General features: G+C 37.4%; 2 protein-coding genes across 9 annotated transcripts; one reads left to right on the top strand and one right to left on the bottom strand.

The window, feature by feature from the left end:
- The first annotated feature begins 17 nt into the window (after positions 1-17).
- exosc8 (exosome component 8) lies at positions 18-3,308 on the top strand. Its single transcript, XM_077242238.1, has 11 exons — positions 18-83; positions 234-270; positions 388-451; positions 566-639; positions 718-763; positions 851-956; positions 1,131-1,176; positions 1,284-1,380; positions 1,453-1,573; positions 1,735-1,841; positions 3,084-3,308. Exons 1-11 carry the CDS (start codon positions 67-69, stop codon positions 3,200-3,202), a joined length of 834 nt encoding a protein of 277 aa, XP_077098353.1. The 5' UTR covers positions 18-66; the 3' UTR covers positions 3,203-3,308.
- Positions 3,221-18,213, bottom strand: supt20 (SPT20 homolog, SAGA complex component). Of its 8 annotated transcripts, none has more exons than XM_077242227.1 (24): positions 18,074-18,213; positions 17,541-17,616; positions 17,329-17,364; positions 17,064-17,189; positions 16,683-16,809; positions 16,482-16,585; positions 15,777-15,893; positions 15,635-15,688; positions 15,404-15,543; positions 14,283-14,442; positions 13,554-13,610; positions 13,270-13,341; positions 13,000-13,169; positions 12,745-12,777; positions 11,989-12,091; positions 11,562-11,667; positions 10,625-10,762; positions 9,214-9,487; positions 8,390-8,538; positions 7,670-7,728; positions 7,455-7,571; positions 7,253-7,343; positions 6,835-6,923; positions 3,221-4,066 (listed from the first exon to the last, which is right to left on the bottom strand). In XM_077242227.1, the coding sequence occupies exons 2-24, from the start codon at positions 17,541-17,543 to the stop codon at positions 3,917-3,919; spliced, it is 2,475 nt and encodes an 824-aa protein (XP_077098342.1). In that variant the 5' UTR covers positions 17,544-17,616; positions 18,074-18,213; the 3' UTR covers positions 3,221-3,916. The 8 variants fall into 8 exon arrangements, with proteins under 8 accessions (XP_077098342.1, XP_077098344.1, XP_077098343.1 ...); XM_077242229.1 differs by having other exon boundaries at positions 7,670-7,725; positions 18,074-18,211; XM_077242228.1 differs by having other exon boundaries at positions 18,078-18,196.
- Between the last annotated feature and the right edge of the window lie 644 nt (positions 18,214-18,857).

Raw genomic sequence — 18,857 nt, 5'->3', positions numbered from 1 at the left:
TAGAGCGGAGGACGCGTGATTCAACTCTTACGTCACTGCAGGTTTCACGCGGTGCTTCTAAACATCATGGCGGCTGGTTTCAAGTAAGTCTATTACAATACAGAGTGAATTACATATGTAGATTTTTATCTGAATAACTAATAATTATTTGATATACTTTAGGTTTTCAGGACAGCGAGATTGTGACTTCGCTGTATTTAACGTAAATATTGAGTGTGTGTTTTGTTTTTTAGAACCGCAGAGCCTCTTGAATATCACAGGAGCTTTTTGGTGAGTTAATCAACGTTTTGATTTCTGTCAGCTATGAAGTTGAATCAGTGTTATAACTTATAACACAGGTAATAATGTTGATCTAATAATCAATTATCTTAATCTAATATTCAACAGAAGGAAAATTGTCGTCCAGATGGAAGAGAATTGGGAGAGTTTAGACCCACAACCTTAAATATTAGTAAGTATTAGATGCATATTATAAAATAACACATTAAAATGAAAAGAGTAATTTTCAATGCTTTAGAAGTACAGAGGTGGCATTAGATATAATTGGATAAATGTGTCTTTCTAGGCTCCATATCTACAGCCGATGGATCAGCAATGGTGAAAATTGGAAACACCACAGTAATCTGTGGGATAAAAGCTGTAAGAATAATTTTTATTTTCCTAACAGCTATGATATGATGGTGGATAATGAAATTACAGCATTTTTTTTCCTCGCAGGAATTAACTACGCCACCCTCTGATGCTCCAAATAAAGGATATATAGGTAAATGTAAATTATAACTGGGAAATTGACAAATGTTATACAAATGTTGAATGAAATTTTGAACGAAATTCCTCTTTGGTCTCCAAGTCCCAAATGTAGATCTGCCTCCACTGTGCTCGTCTAGATTCAGAACCGGACCACCAGGAGAACAGGCTCAGGCAGCCAGCCAATTTATCGCAGATGTCATTGAGAGGTACAACTCAAGAAAACATTTCTTTGTTGGTTAAACAACGTGATTGGTTGTCAAAAGAGGAAAAATGTATTCCTTATAAATTTTAGCAAGCCTGCAAATAATATTGGTCAAGCCAAAACATTAATATCATTGTTATCATTACTTAATTCTTGTTTATTCTCTTCTGCTCTGCAGCTCAGATTTAATAAATATGGATGAATTGTGCATTGAAAAATCTAAGGTAAGATATATATGTTAGTAATAGAATCTTTAATAAATATACTCTAAAAATACCATAACATTGCTCATTTAAAAATCGTTGCATTTCATTTATCACTTATTTTCTAGCTTTGTTGGGTGCTGTACTGTGATATTATGTGTTTGGATTACGATGGGAACTTACTTGACGCCTGCATCATAGTTTTGCTGGCAGCTTTAAAGAACGGTGAGCACTTCATCTGAATATAACATCCTCCTGCTGTTATGATGACTAATAAACACATTTCCAATTTCTCAGCCCAACTTCCGGAAGTCACTGTAAACAAAGAGACAGATTTAGCAGAAGTTGACATCCAGAAGAAGAGACATTTGAAGATCAGCCGGCACCCAGTTGGCTCATCGTTTGCAGTATTTGATGAGTAATTAACATATTTCTCTATTACACAACACGCTGTTTAGTTTAGCCAAATTAACTTAATTATTAAAAACAAGAACATTGGTCTCAGATCAATATACAATTCTTTAAAAAATGACACAAGAATGAGTTCACGGACACTTTTTCCATTTCCTCCTTTCGCAGTTCCATCATCATCGTCGACCCCACAGCGGAAGAGGAAAGCTTGTCTACAGCATTAATGACTGTGGTAACAGACGAGGAGGATCGACTCTGTGCCGTCCACAAACCAGGTGAACATCAAGACATTTGACACAAAACTGCATGTTATTTACAGCAACAGGGATGCAATATCATCGGGGTGAAAAAGGCAACATTATGGAAGCTTGTTTCCACCATGGAATAAAAAAAAAAGGTAATTTTTACTTTATCTCACAAATCTGACTTTTTCCTGCAATTGTGAGTTTCTCACAATTTAGGCTTTTATTCTCAGCATCGTGAGTTCATCTCTCACAATTCGTATTTTATAACCTGCAATTGAGAGTTTATCTATCTAAACACGGAATCGCGAGAAAAAAGTCAGAATTGTGAGATAATCTTGGAATTGCTAGAAATAAAGTCAGAATTGTTAGAAAAATGTTAGAGTTGTGAGAATCTCAGAATTGCTATAAAATTGTGAATATAATATAAACCAGAATTGTTAGATATAAACACGGAATTTCAAGAAAAAAAGTTAGAATATGAGAATTTTGGGTTACTAGATCAGAATTACTAGAGATATAAATGGAATTTTGAGCATCTTTGGTTGCTAGAAATAAAGTCAGAATTGCAAGAAAATTAAGAATTGTGTGAATCTTTTCTCAAAATAAAATCAGGATTGCAAGATATAAAACACAGAATTGTAAGAAAAACATTTGAATTTTGAGATAATCTTGGGTTGCTAGATCGAATCAAAATCAGAAATGTGAGAAAAAAGTCAGAATTGCGAGATATAAACTCAGAATTACAAGATGGAATGGATGAATTGTGCATTGAAAAATCTAAGGTAAGATATATATATGTTAGTAATAGAATCTTTAATAAATATACTCTAAAAATACCATAACATTGCTCATTTAAAAATCGTTGCATTTCATTTATCACTTATTTTCTAGCTTTGTTGGGTGCTGTACTGTGATATTATGTGTTTGGATTACGATGGGAACTTACTTGACGCCTGCATCATATAATAATAATATAATTATTTAATTAATGTCTTAATTTCTTTGCTTTCAAACACTAAACCATAGAGCTTTTATTTTGGAGGAAAAATTACTGAGAGACCTCAAAGCTTCTCTTTTGTTGACAACGGACTTATAAACGATTCTCATATCAATTTAAAACAAAAATCATCAAATCTACACGGGTCACATAAATGACCTATTTGGGATCCAAAGTGTCACTTTGTCAAAGGTGTCTAGATTGTAGATGAATATCATCAGATTGAATTTTTGTGGTCTGTAGATTTAAAAAAAAATATAAATGTTTTGCTTTAGGTGGGACGGCATTATCCGGTGAGAAACTACAACACTGCATCAATCGAGCCATAACGAGAAACAAAGAGATCAGCAAACTAGTGGACAAAGTCATTGGGAGCATGAAGACGACGAAATAAACACACACAGTCGTGACATTTTTATCTAAAAGTTGTATTTTTCACTGTCAATATATACTTTCTTTTTTATCACAATAAAACTGCCGACAAAGATCATTTACAAAAATTCTGCCTCAGTGTTCAGAAATATCATCCACTCACATGGTTTAGTTTTTTTTCTCCATAAGAATATACATCAACTCCCCCCTCAGTATAACAAAATGCCATTTTAAAATGTGCCATATAAAAACCGCACATGTAATTGCATGCTGGGACAAGGCAGCCCATCATTCTGACATCCAGCAGTAGAGAGGTTTTCTCATAATGGTAAAGTTGAGCAACAGGTGATTGAGGCACATCTGTACGGCCCTTATTAGTGTGCGTAGGGTCCACCGTCTTGAGCCGAACAGGCTCTCGTTGAAAGGGCCATTTGGAAGGAGAATAAAGACAGCATGCCATAGGGAACCCTACAAGAAGAATTGTCTCATTTCATGTCTTGTATTTCTTTAAAAAATATGGTAATACTCTAAGGTCCCCTGCTCTAAATGTTCTCGATGTAATACCGAATAGTCCTCTGGCCTGAGGTCAGGTGGGTAACTCCTCCAGCCCTATGAACGTTAAAAAAATGTTTTACTTTTGTCCGGTTGAGCCACAGTCAGTCCATATAAACCTGCGGATCAAGCACAGTGGCGTTTGTTGACGTCCTCACGGTGGGTCAGTGGACGGGGCTGGAGGTCACGATTTGGGGAGGGGCTGTGGCGTGCTGCGTTTCCTCTTACTTCTTGGTTGGTTGACGGAATGTTGCCGTGGCAGCGCCGACTGTGCCGCCGCCCCCACTGCCATACCCATTTGCTGCTGTTGCATTTGGTGCTGCAAGAATTGCAACTGTGCGAAAGGGAAAGTAACGGATAATGAGTTTGTGCAGGTAAAAACGTACCAAGAGTCTCCTCTCACAGCAGCTGTGTCTCAGAAGCATTTCCTACATGTAGCCAAGGAGTTCAACGTTATGACGGTCATCAAACTGACACCCTCTAAATAGTACAAATATCAAATAATTATTTGTTTTAAAGAGGTATACACTACTGTTTAAATGTTGTTTTTTTCTTGAAAGGAATTAATACTTTTATTCAGCAAGCACACATTAAATTGATCAAAAGTGACAGTAAAGAAATTTAAAATGTTACAAAAAAAAATATATATACATTGCAAATAAATAAATTTTTTTCAGGATTATTTGAATATGAAGTTCGAGTTTCCATTAAAATATTAAGCAGCATGACTGTTTTGAATATTGATTTAAAAAAATTATTGAACAGCAAATCATCACATTAGAATGATTTCTGAAGGATCATGTGACACTGAAGACTGGAGAAAAGATGCTGAAAATTCAGCTTTGCATCACAGGAATAAATTACATTTTAAAAATAAAAAAACAGTACATTTTAAAAATAAAAAACAAACTTTTAAACAGTAGTGTATATTGTGCTTGCACATGAATTTTCTTTTAAAAAGATGAGTTAATGCCTTTACTGTTATTGCAAAATTTGGGATAAACCAATATTAAAAATCTAGTCGATAAGCTAATAATTTTTTTCCAGTTCTGTAGTGATAACAGACAAATGTCGAAAGACAGATAAATTCTATTAGGTCTAAAATAAAAAAATCATTATAAATGTACAGTATTCAAAAAAATTATATTAATTTTGAGATTTGCTAAAGAACTAAATTAGTCATGTTTTTAAAGATGGACAGCAAAGGTAATCTAATGGGAAATGAGCATGCACTAGCAAATATCGACATACTGATAAAAACATCTCTACCATCATCTGATAACTGATATGGTTCTGATATCTTGCATCCCTATCTACAATTTGGAAAATACCTTTAGCCACTAATGTACATTGTGTACAATATTACATGCTTAACATGTTTGTGTCGCCCCTCAAATTGGCTCAGATAATGGAAGAGTTTCAACTTAAGCAGAACTGCTGAAGGGAAACCACCATTCTTTAACTGCAGTGAAAATGGAAGCAACGCGCTGGACAGAAACATCAAAGTGTTTGCAGAAGCTGGGTGAGCAGAAAGAGGGAGGAAAGGTATATTCAGTGGGGAAATAATGGGAATGACAAACTGTGAAGAACAGGAAAGGATCAAGCAGTAGCGATGGAAAAGGAAGGCGGTAAAAGTGCAATGCAACTGTTGTTTTGTCAGCTATGCTGTATTACACACACACACACACACACACACACACACGCGCGCTTGTTTGGTGTCAGTAAGACAACAACTTCAACTGGCATCTCAGCTGGGACTAATGCAAGGGTTCGGCTGTTACTGGTCAGATGTGTGTGATGGATAACACAAGCACAACACTAATGAGTCAGGCTTATCAATGAAACAAATTAAATCTGATGAATCCTTCTAAAGACATTTATGAAGTTTTGCTATAAAAACATGCTTCAAGCTGCTGTTAGAAGATATGCCACAAGCTCAGCATTATATGCAAAGATGTAGGTAAAGGCTTAGACAAGGATGGTTACTGAAACACGGCAAGCTTCACACAATGGTCAGAAGTAACCAGGAAAGAAACTATTGATGTGATGAACAGTGTTCAGCTGTGTAGACTTGAGCATTTAATCTAAAGAATGAATGCATAGACATCATATAACAGACTGATCCACAGTCTTGCACCAGACCTTTGAACTCAATGTTAAAAAAAAAAAGTTGTTCAATTGTGATTCTGTCTTTAGATGTCGCAATATTGTGCACACTACTGTTCAGAAGTTTGGGGTCAGTTAGAGATTTTAAAAAAGAGGAAATTAACACTTATTTAGCAAGGACACATAAATTGATCAAAAGTGAGGGTAAAGACACATAGTTAGAGGTTTCAAATAAATGCTTTTTTAAAACTTTCTATTAAAAAATAATCATAGTGATGCTTAATGTTTTTGTTGAAACCATTGTTTTCAACACTGATAATAATAAGAAATGTTTTTTGAGCAGCAAATCAGCATATTAGAATGATTTCTGAACTGATGCTGAAAATTCAGCTTTGCCACCACAGGAATAAATTACATTTTAAATTATATTAGAATAGAAAACAGGTATTTTAAATTGTAATAATATTTCACAATATTACAGTTTTTGCTGTATTTTTAATCAAATAAATGCAGCCTTAGTGAGAAGAGACTTTTCAAAAACAAAATTTACAGACCCCAAACTTTCGTAGAAAAAAAACATTGAAAATAATTTTTAAAATAGATATTTTTTTCAACCTTTAGATATTTTAGAGTGGAACTTATATGTTTTATAATTGTTTAATGTAACGTATTTCAGAGTATAACAATATTTAACGAGGGGAAAAAAGTAGGGCGGCACCTTTTTTAATCCATTGAGAACTGATTGGTTTATAAAAAGTAGGTGCGTACAATGTGCGTAAGTGATGTCAGCCAAAAAGAGGAGATGTTTCAGAGCTGGAACAAGTTATTATAATTGTATGACGTTGGAATAATATGAATTGACAAATCATGCACAATAAGACCAGAAAGTGGTTTTAAGAAAGTAAATAGGGTTGTTTTGAATTCACATCAAGAGGTCAAAGGTCAGTCTGATATACACATGTCTATGGGTGGATGAGGTCAAGGTTGCTGCATTACTTGGATCTGTGGCTGGTGCTGTTGCTGGAGCCTCGGGGACGGTAGGCTGGGCCCGGACCCCTCCAGACCACAACCCAGCTGGGACAGCACTACCACGGACAGAGGGGTGGGGTGGAGGAGGAGGGGAGAGAGAAAGAATAGGTTGGGGAGGGAGGTAACAGGAAATAAAAGGTAGAATGTAGCAAAAAGGAAAAGTGGCATCCACCATCATGTCAATCAAATGACAAACCAAATAGTCAAAAAAAACAGGTCTGATGAACGTTGAGATTAGTATGACACTACAAAATCTAAATTCATTAGTATGTCTACTCGTTGTGTTAGTGTCTGTTAGAGATATCTGGACTATAGGTGTACTTGAATAACAGTAAGAGGAGTAGCAGAGAAATGAAACGCATGTATCCGGTGCATGAGTCTGTACCTGCTGCCTGAGGGGACATGAATCCCCCCAGATTGATGACTGCCGTCTGTTGTGCGGTCAGTCCCTGTTCTGTCGTCAGACCCGGGTCAGTCTGATGCAAAGAGGACAACTGAATTACTATTCAAATTTTCACACCTCCGCATCACAAGATTACTAGAATAATGACAGCTGTGTAAAATGATGGACAGTGTGTGTGACTCACAGACTCCCCCTGCTGCTGGGGGCTGGATGTGGCCGACTGGCTGCTCTGCTGTTGGGGGGAGAACTGGGACAACTGCTGCTGCTGTAGAGAGTTAAAAATCAGTGGTCCCGTAGGGAGCTGAAGGAAGGGGAAACACAAAAATAAATGGGAGGGAATGAGAGAATCAGCGAATCAGCTCCACAAAACCCATTACATTGCAGGAAACGCTCCCTCACCTGAAGAAGGTTGAGCGGTCGCAGTCCCGGGCTGTTGTTCAGGCCAAAAGGCCCACCTGCTGGGACAACATGAACATTTTAATAGGGGTGTAACAATATATTGTGTCAAAATATATCGCAATACAAAAATGCAACAATGTGTATCGTGGATAGTGACGATATGTATTGTGTATAGTTCACCAAAAATAAAAATGACAGTGAGTTGTCAGAGTTTTAGAGTCAGTACTACATTAAACTATAATGTATAATAATGCAAGGGGGGAATATTTGTGGGTCCTGATAATGCCAAATGTCTTATGTTACCAGTAAAAAGTGGCCTACATTATTTTAAATATGTCTAGCCAGTAACAGAGTGCAAGCATATTCATCTAAAATAATGTTGTATTTTCAGCTTCAGAATCATGAATATTGTTATTCTGGTGTCAACATTGTCCTGTGCATTGGGGGTTATCAGCACCAAGTCTATTCATTTACACCCACAATTTAATACCAAACTTAGCATTTTAATCAACAGTACATTTTTTGTTAACCTTTTATCATACATCTTGGAGTATCGCAATAATATTGTATCGTGAGTTCAGTATTGTGATATGTATCGATTCGTGACATGAGGGTGTCGTTCCACCCCTACATTTTAATCTTCACAATAGTGATGGATAACTTGTAAAAGTCACTGATGAACATCTGACCATCCAGGGAGCAAATGACAGAGAAGTTTACCTGCTGGAGCTGCAGGCTGCATGGCAGGCAGAGCTCCAGACATGAGACCACCAGAGGGCAGAAGTCCACTCAGGGGTATACCAGACGCCAGGGTCCCAGGACTACAACCCAGCATCGGGTTAGAACCGCTCATCAGGGTCTGTGGACTGCTGTTTGTAAGAGAGGTTCGGCCGGGTGAATATAATAATGCTTTACAAGTGTTGCTTGTCAGACTGTATGAACATGATCCCTGTTGTAAGCCATGTCTCACAGTAGGATCTCAGTTGTCAATGTCGGACTGTACGACAGTCAAAAATGGACAAGCGCACGAAAACTTATTTGGAGTTTTACAACATCAAACCATGACACGTTCAGTGACTGAGCTGCATGCGTGATGTAAATGGTGGCTAGCGACGAAAAGCAATCTCTAGCGTTAATGTTGGTCATGGCTTGTCTTTAAAGAAAAATAGAAGATAGAATAATAATAATATTAATAATGATAGAAGAAGAAAACAAACACTGTGTGGATCAAGTGGTGGTTTGTTGTTGTCGCACTAATTGCGTCATTAGGTTCTGCGCTCCTATTGGTATTTGATTTGACATTCTCACTGCAGGACTGTGTGTCAAATCTTCTGACACTGGCAGAATTTCATCAGAGGTTAAATTTGATCCCAACGGTCATTGATCGGCTGTCGGCAAACATGTCAAACTAGCGGATTTTAGCCTAGGATCAGAAGAATATTTTAGGATTTGTAAAATTTCTCTCAGATGGCCAAATTGTGGATAAAATCATACAGCGTGCACCCAGCTTTATTCATATAAAACCATTTTTTCATGTCACTTACCAAACTGGGCCCACCACATTGATGAAGTTCAGCCCTGCAGGGTTGGTCATGACCTGTGAAGATGTGGTGCTGGATGTGGGCAGGGGAATCGTCATGACGGGCAGGGCCATCTGCTGCTGGGGGAAGGGAGTCAGCAGGGTAGGTTGCTGTGGGAGGGTGGGGTCCTGAGGGGTGGGCGTTAATGAGGGCGTGGCACCCTGAACATCGGCGGGGTGTGGCGTAGAACACGGCGTGTTGGTGGGTGTGGGTGTAGTGGGCTTGGGAGTACCTGATCCTATGGATAATAATCAGAGGAAAAAATAATAAACAAATATATAGCTAGCAAGTGATGCATCAGCAAGCAGTTATAGGACTGCATGTATTAAAAAAAATACAGGCTACAAATTTTCAGCAGATTGCTTAAATGGCAAAATTTGGAAAGAATTAATCATTCTAGAGTTGAATGGGGTAATTTTGTAGTTTTCTGCATATAATTTTTTTTAAAGCTTAAAAACTATTTTACTCAAAATAGTATTTTACTTTAAAGGGTAAGTTCGGCGTTTTACAAGTAAAGCCCTGCTTCAGGATCGTTTCTGATTAAATCGAACGGTTAAGATAAAAATTTGGACACATGCTGCTGTCCCGAGAATTTTAAGTTTTTGTGTTAGCACCCCCCCACCTATACAATGGTTTCATAAGGGCACTGGAACAATAATTCATATAAACGCATTAAACTTTAGTTTACAAAGACGTGAAACTCACCGAGTGGTCTGGGGTGTTCACTGATAAGCTGACGCAAAAATCGCTGCAAATGATGCTTACCAACAGGTTTTATCGTAGTTTTTGGAAGAATGTCTGGTTGTGAGGCGTTTGAAAAATAGGTCCACAGTTTTACAACGAATGGTAAAAAACCTGTTGGAAAGCATCTTTTGCAGCGATTTTTGCGTGAGCATATCAGTGAACACCCCAGACCACTCGGTGAGTTTCAAGTCTTTGTAAACTAAAGTTTAATGCGTTTATATGAATGATTGTTCCAAGGCACCAATGAAACCATTGTATAGGTGGGGGGGTGCTAACACAAAAACTTAAAATTCTCGGGACAGCAGCATGTGTCCAAATTTTAATCTTAACCGTTCGATTTCATCAGAAACGATCTTAAAACAGGGCTTTACTTGTAAAACGCCGAACTTACCCTTTAAGATTACAATACCAATATTTACATCTTAATTTCTTTTTTTGAAACATAAACCATTGAGCTCCTATTTTGACGAGTTGATGGGGCATATATATTTATTACATTTTATATCACAGCCTGCTGGATTTGACAATCGCACTAAGCCATATTGCCATATCGATTTTATTTCTATATATCATGCAGCCGTGGTCAGTGACAGCTTTGTGGTTGTGGACGGAGGGATGCTCAGTTACTCACTCTGCATGGGCGAGAGAGCAGCAGGGGACAGCAGGCTAAGCTCCATGGAGTGTTTCCGGGAGAGCGACTGATTCTTCGAGGGTGGAGGAGTCGGGCACTTGAGATGACCGCTGGAGGCCTGTGTACTGTACAGGTTTCCTAGACAGCAGGACGGAGTGTTTGTTTGTACACTTTTTAAAGTGGAGTAACAAAAACATATTGTGACAGACAGAAGCAAGGGAATGAGATCAAGACCTGATCTGACCTGACTTTCATCAATCTAGAGACTGGTTCTTGTAAAAGCTCCAACATGCTGCATAACACGAGAATAAACCTCATTGGTTCTCGCTTGTCAAACTATCATGCTTGAGCTTAAATTTACCATAATTGATGTGTGTTGATGAATGTTTTATGAATTTTCATTTATGGGTGAATGAGTAACCGTTTAACAAAGTCTCCACGAAAAAAAACTTTCAGTGGACAAAAACTCCATGAAACAGCTGTCAAAGTTGTGATTTGTGAAAATGACGTCATCCAGAATCTTTATACAGTGCATGACATTTTAAAGACTGTAAATCTATTCCTCACAGCCTTGTTTTTATCCATATGTTGTCTAACCTGACTAAGGTCTTTTATAGAGGGGTGCCAGGGATGACATATTGTTTGTGGGCCAAAAACCCAGAAATTAATTAGCATTTTAGCACTTCCAGTTCCATCGTTCTAAAAGGTGTCTTCTAAAAGGTGGTTGATAACAAGTGACTAAATGGGACAGCAGAGGTTGTCGGGGACATAAAACGTCATCATCCAAACAGGTAAACTCATTTACTCACTCATCCGCTTTCACAGCCCCATTGTTTTTATAATCACGCTCTTGCAAACGATTATAACTCGAACTTTCAGGGAAAATGTTTTTAAACATTTATACACATACATGAACATATAAAATAGTCTGTCTCACCTGAGGCGGCGCAAGCTGAGCCGGCTGGCAGTTTGATAGGAGGAGGTCTGTGTTTGACACCCTTTCCTAAAACCGAAGACTGGACCAGCGCTGAGAAACCATCGGCCTGCATCAACAACAAACTGCCATCAAAATGGTCTGATCTTGGATGATGCATGGATCTCATAAAACTTACATGGATTTTTTTTTTCTCAGGCACATCCAATTGTTTTGGTGCCGATTTTCTATATCTGGCACATAAATCTATAATCAATCACTTTTGGGATTGGTTTAGACAGGCAGAAAAAAGAGCATATCTGCCTCAAATCTTTTTTTTTATAGCATGAACTGCAAAATAAATACATTAGATGATTACAAACCTTATCCAAATCTGATTAAAACCATAGTCGGAACAGTAAAGTTATATACATTATACAAAGTGTCTCACCTCGTTCTCCCTGGTTGGGGAGAGCTGGCCTTGCGAGTTGTGTAACATCTTCACCTGACACTTCACGTCCCGTTCATACACCTCTTTATACTGCGTGAGAAACCTGCGGCACAGGAATGTTCACATGGTGGCTGAAAACAACCAAGACTAGGATCCTAGAATCCTGACTTGGACCAGGAATCACATCACTCCTATTTTGGAGTCCTTACACCGGCTCCCTGTCAGGTTTCGTGTTGATTTTAAAATTCTCATGCATGCTTATAAAGCTTTGCATGGCTTTGCTCCTCAATATTTGTCAGAACTCTAAATCCCCCCACATCCCGACGCGAGATCTCCACTCCTCTGAAGCTGGTCTTTTAACTGTCCCGCCAACTTGTTTAAGATCTATGGGTGATGTTTCTCTTCACTTGCTCCAAAACTACAGGATGGAACTCTCTGCCCGCTGAGATTAGGCAAGCAGAATCTCTGAAGTGTTTGTAAATCTACCCTCAAAACGTACTTTTTCGGGTAGCATTTATTTGATTAATTCTCACAATTTTTTTCTATACCATTTAATTATGGAATTGTTTTGATAACATACGTACTTCTCTTTTATGGTAAATGCTTTTCTTTTATAGTGTTGCATTTTTATTTTATTTTTGTGAAGCGCTTTGAGCTGTAACTTTTAAAGGCGCTATAGATAATGAAGTTTATAATTATTATTAAGACCAGAAACCCAACAACACCAAACGGAAAAAATTAAGCTCCCAAACTTACCGATCAGCGTCTGTCTTTGAACCTATGAGGAATCTACAAATCACAGAAAGAAAGAAAAAAGGATTAGGTACTTGAGCAAGCAAAACTACTCTCATCGGAGAGTAAAAGTAAGTTTCCTGGACACTTCCCCATCTCCCATTGGTCGCATATAAATGTAATGTTTAATATAAGAAAATTGAATATATAACATAATACAAATGTGAAATAAGAAATACTTGTGAGTGAAATACTAAAATGTCATCAGTTGTTTCTTACGGTGGGTGAATGAGGTGTAGGTCTGTGACGTCTCCCTCTGATTTGGAGTCTTTGGCGCTGTAGATTTTCCCGTACACCAGCGGGTCGCCCATAGACTGGAAGATAGTGACTTTTGTTCTTTGAGACTGGCCTCCCATCTCACACTCGAAAGTGTAGTCGTCCCTCACGTCCTGTTCAGAGACAAACACAACACGTCACACAGATAAAACAACATTTCACAGGGTTCATGTACAGTCTAGTTCCTATGTAATATTCACACATTTTTGTTACCTGTGCAGGCCAAACAGTGGGCTGAGTGTCATCGATTTTGACTGAGTTTTCTGCCACTGCATATTTCTCTACCTGAAGGCAGAGAGAAAAACTCTTTTTCACAGACTTGGCTACATGGCAAAATCTACAAACATCCCACAACAGAACACTGAAGGCCACAAGACAGTGAAATTTATACATTTCAAGTCATTTTTCTGAAGTTATTTCTGTGATGAAATATTGTTGGACCTTCAGAAAAGAGAGATGATACTGTATGTTAATTTAAATGCATTACGGCAACTCACGTCAATTTCTGCTGGGACGGTCAGCTGACAACTGTTTTGTTTCCACATGTCCACACACTACAAGAGAAAAAGAGTGATTTAAACACCTAAAATACCCACTCTAGTGATAAAGATCGATAAGATGTAACCAAAACTCAGAATGAATATTAAGTATTTGTTTAAACAGGAGATTTGATTAATAATAAATACACTACCGTTCAAAAGAGTTTTAACGCTTTGGAAAGATGTCTCTTAATTCTCACCTAGGCTGCATTTATATGATCAAAAATACAGTAAAAACAGTAATACTGTGAATTGTTTTTACAATTTAAAATAGCTGTAAATTCATTTGTAATTACATAAAATGTAATTTATTCATGTACTGCAGCATAATTACTCCAGTCTTCAGTGTGACATGATCATGCAGAAATTAATGTAATATGCTGATTTGGTGCTCAAGAAACATATCTTGTTATTCTTATGCTTAATATTTCTGCGAAAAAAATGTCAGGATTTTTTAACGAAGGTTTAAAATTACAGCATTTATTTTAAATAGAAACATTTTGTAACATTATAAACGTATTTACTGTCACCTTTGATCAATTTAATGCATCCTTGCTGAATAAAAGTCATTTTAAACAATTGTAACTGACCCGAAACTTTTTCAGTTTTTACTATATTTTACCAGGTTTAAATTAATTTTCCCCAAATCAGCACAGAAATGAAAACATGTCTGCGTCTTTGACTCACATTCCCAGCTTTGGAGATCTTCAGGTCTATGGAGGGAGCAGGTTTCCTCTCTTTCCTCCTCTGCAGGTAGTCCAGGAGCCGGAGCTGTGGCAGTGCGGGGCAGTTACTCATCATCTCCTGCTGTCTGTTCAGAGCTGCTCGTGAATGCCTCCTGAAACACCTGCGGAGGGTAGAAACATGACTTCCATTAGCATGGAATGATGCATAACTGACATATGATGGATTTGATACTTTGCTTTTAAGTTTTCAGGATCTCTTTGTATCAAATACAACATTCTGAAGCCTTTAACTTTGGTAAAACTACACGAAATGACTCTTATTTAGCTTTTGTCAGCACAGAGGGACGGATTCTCGTCAGGTTCTTGCACTCAACTCAAGCAGCTAAAGGAACTTCAACTTTAGCGTTTTTGTTGGCTCCACAGAGCGAGGACAAAAGCGCATGTTGGTGAAAAAAACCCAACTCACATTCCTTTAGGTCTCAACAATACAAAGAGAGATCATAACAGCAGTGGGTTTTCAGCTCACAGGTGGTGACTAACCACAAACACACAATAAAAGATCTACTCTGTGCACGTCTACATAAGCTCTGTGGGTATGTGCAATTCCATGGATGTAAAATGCAGTTATTAACTATCATGCTGTACACTCAACAGCAGATGAAAGGAAAATGCAAATATACACTACCATTCAAAAGTCTGGGAATGTTTTTGTTTTGTTTTTTTGTTTAAGAATTTGATACTTTTATTCAGCAAGGACGCATTAAATTAAAACAAAAGCGACAGTAAAATCACTTATAATGTTCTTATAATGCGGTTCTTTTGAACTTTATATTCATTAAAGAATCCTAAAAAATGTATTGTGGTTTCAACAAAAATGTAAAGCAGTTTTCAACATTGATAATAAGAAATGTTGAGCACCAAATCAGCAGATTATTAGAATGCTATCTGAAGGACCATGTGACACTGAAGACTAAAGTAAAGATGCTAAAAATTCAGCTCTGTCATCAAAGGAATAAATTACATTTAAAATATACTCAAATATGAATGCACCCCTGGTGAGAACAAGAGACTTTAAAAAACTTTTTGAACAGCATTTGGCATTTGAATGAAAAGCTGCGTCACCGTTTCATGGATCGTGTGTTCATCTTCTGTTTGTTGTAGAGCAGGCGGTTGGTAGTGCAGCTGACAGAGATGGAAGGGTCCAGACACAGAGGCTCTGCTGTAGCCAGAATCAGCTGACTCTCCAGCTGAAGTTTATCATCCTGTAAACACATTCAAAACACATGAGAATGATTCCTCCTCCATACTGAGCTGTGAATCTGTCACTTTTAATCCTCTATGCAGTCGCATCACCTGCGTCCACTTGTGGTGATCACTTGTCATAGCATGGACGTCACAGATCAGGGTCTGGTGAAGAGAAGAGACACGGCTTAATAAAAATACTAACCTCAAGTTTCTCAGAGACTGCTGGTCATGGATCAGGACTGTTACTGACCTGCATAGTGGGTCTCAGCAGGATGTGCCGGCTCTGGTAGGTGGGCATCTTTGCATTTCCAGACTGTCTGTAGTCTCTGACCTCAGCTATGACACAGCCACAGTGGAATATGTTCACCTGACAGAACAAAAGCAGAAAAACAAAACTAAGCCAATGGTTTAGGCATCAGTAACACTGCATGTAATAAAAAAACTAATGTAGGTTAATGAAATTAAAATTACACATTGAATCAATTCTGCACCAGTGAAATTTTAGCATTATTTATATAGTATAATAGTATTTTTTTCATATATTTACATATTCATATTTAATTTGTTGTCATTTTTATATTTACAGTTATTTTATTTTAAGATTTGTTATGTGCTTTTGGTCATTTTCATTAGTTTTGGGACTTTCTTAATATTTCTATTGTGCTTTAACTTATTTTCATGTAATTATAGTTCTTCAACTGAAACATTTTAATTTAGCTTACACAATATTTATATTTTACATTATTTCAGCTTTATTTAATAATAGTTTTAGTTAACAATAACAACACTGTTCTGAACTTAATATAGAGAAGGTAATGTTAACGGAAAATAAAATATAAATATTTTTAAAAAAATTAAAAAAAAGTCAGAGCAGATTTTTCAAGTGCATAAAATGAAATGGAAAAATACATGAAGAAATTACACATTAAAAAATAAGTTCAGTAATGCTACTAACCTGTGATTTTTCTAGAAGGTCTACAAGGATGGGCGGCAGCTCCTCAGCATCCAGGTACTCCAGTAACTCTCCTTCTTCATAGCGAAGTCGGATTGTTTCTGAATCTTAAAGGTCGGGATAAAAACATCAGCTCAAGTTTGAGTTTATTAACAAGCAGCATGATGAGCTAAGCATAATACACAAATAAAAAGCAGACAGTACCAGATCCGTTTTTTCCTCTAAGCATAAGCGAATATCCTTCATTGGCAGGGTACAGGTTGACCACCAGACATGAGACTGACTCCTGTGAGACCAGTTTCTCTAGTAGATTCACATTTCTCCTCAGTTTCTACAGAAAGAGGGCAGTAAGGACTTTGTTATTTATACACACACATATTCAATCTGTAATATCATTCCATGATTTTCACTATTATATTCCATAACACGACTCGATAAAATGTATAAAATCACACCATAGTTTTCTCATGGAGTATGTGGTTTCACTAAGCAAAAAGGGCTGCGAATGCCACTTCACTGAAATGCTAGTCTTGAAGTTACTGTAAAACATAAATGTGTTTGTGTGTTATAGTGGGCGAAGATTACCTTCAACTCTGGTTCTTTTTCACACTCTTCAATGTACAATTCATAAAGTTTCTGATATAAGGATTTCCTTCCGCTCGAGGACGATCGTCTCTTTGCTGGTCTCTGACGAGCACTTTCAACAATGTACTAAACAAGACATAACAATGTCATAGTAGAGTAGTAGAATACATTATTTATCAATTGCCATATGAACAGATATTATGGATACAAAATAAACACCAAATTGTACAGTATAATACAACACAGACATAAGTTCAAAGTATACCTCAGCCCGATCCAATGCATATTCTAGGACTTGTTGCTGTGTAAGAAAGATAAATGAAAATGCATAACATTAGAGGCAGGGCAAATCTCTCATATTGTCCAAACAAGTCAGTGAAAATGTCAAATATTATCAAATCGAGATACATTTATTTATGTTAAATAAAATCCAATCCTCTTATAAAAACATCATTAAACCAAATCTGAAGTTCTTACCATCGTGGTTGCTGTGTGACAGGAGGCGATGCTGTTACACCAACACTGTCACCTCCACAAACACACCATTCAAGCCCTGAGATCAGAGACAGTTAGTTCAGAAACACACTCCACGCGTGCATTTATATGTCAGCTGACAGTTGCCATTAAGAACTTAACCCCAGACATCCAATGACAAGTGTATGAATGCGAATAAACAAAGTATGAGACATGAACTCAGCTCATTAAGACAGTTGTGCATCTGTGTGTGTATATGCAATCACAACATCTGGTAAACAAATGTGGTGAGATTCAGCAGGATGATGACAAAGTATGTGTTAAAGGATGCAATGGCAACAAATATCATGCATTCATGAAATGCAGAGGAATATTATGCCAGAAGAAGAAGACAAACTTCAGCACTGGAGCTCCAGAAAAACGACAGACTGGCTAACCACAGCTAACAGCTCACTTAAAATGCACAAACCCACACAACACGACCAACTGACAGAGCGGGGCATAACGTGACAATGGCGACACACATTGAAACTGACTTGCCAATCGAGTTGCATCACCACAGGTAGGAAATCCAAAGCAAGAAGCGGAATAAATGTTCCAGTGCCTTCAATGAAAAAAACTCACAGCAGCCATTTTGTTCCAGTGTAACAACAAAATCCAAACTTCCGGTGTGCGCGCGTGTTGAAGGCGGAACCAAAGAGCTGCAGCGCGGAACTGCTCAAAAACGTAATACAAAAAAGCATTTCTGTTCACTATACCAAAAATTCACCCTGGTAAACAAGTTTTCGCCGAAATACCAAAGTTACAGATGTTGTTTCTACATTAAAACGGCGGTAACTTGGCCACGCCACCCTTTGTCACCAGAAAATAGAGAAATGGCAAACAAAATGACACAAACATTCTGTGGGGAGATCAGTAATAAATGATGGGTTACAGTAAAAAATGTGGCAAAATGCAGAGCTCGGTCTTTAATGTCTATCTTATTAACAAATCAGCAACATTTAAATTATCTAAATAATACATTATTATAAACAACAATAATTTAATTCTTATTGTTATTAAAGGGTTAAGTCATCTAAAAATTTTAATTCTGTCATCACTTACTCACCCTCATTTTGTTCCAAACCTGTGTGAGTCTCTTTCTTCTTCTGACACAAAAGAAGATATTTTAAAGAATGATGGTAATCAAACAGTTGACGGTAGCCACTGACTTACCAAAAAAAGGACTATGAAAGTATATGCCACTGTCTGGTTATCAACATTCTTCAAAATATCTTATTTTGTGTTCAACAGAAGAAAGAAACTCATACAGGTTTGGAA

The sequence above is a fragment of the Siphateles boraxobius genome, unplaced genomic scaffold (assembly GCF_051911475.1).
Source record: "Siphateles boraxobius isolate OS27281-9 unplaced genomic scaffold, OSU_SipBor_1 25, whole genome shotgun sequence".
Taxonomy (NCBI): domain Eukaryota; kingdom Metazoa; phylum Chordata; class Actinopteri; order Cypriniformes; family Leuciscidae; genus Siphateles; species Siphateles boraxobius.
Note: the sequence above shows the minus strand (reverse complement) of the source record. Positions and strands in the feature narration are given on the sequence as shown.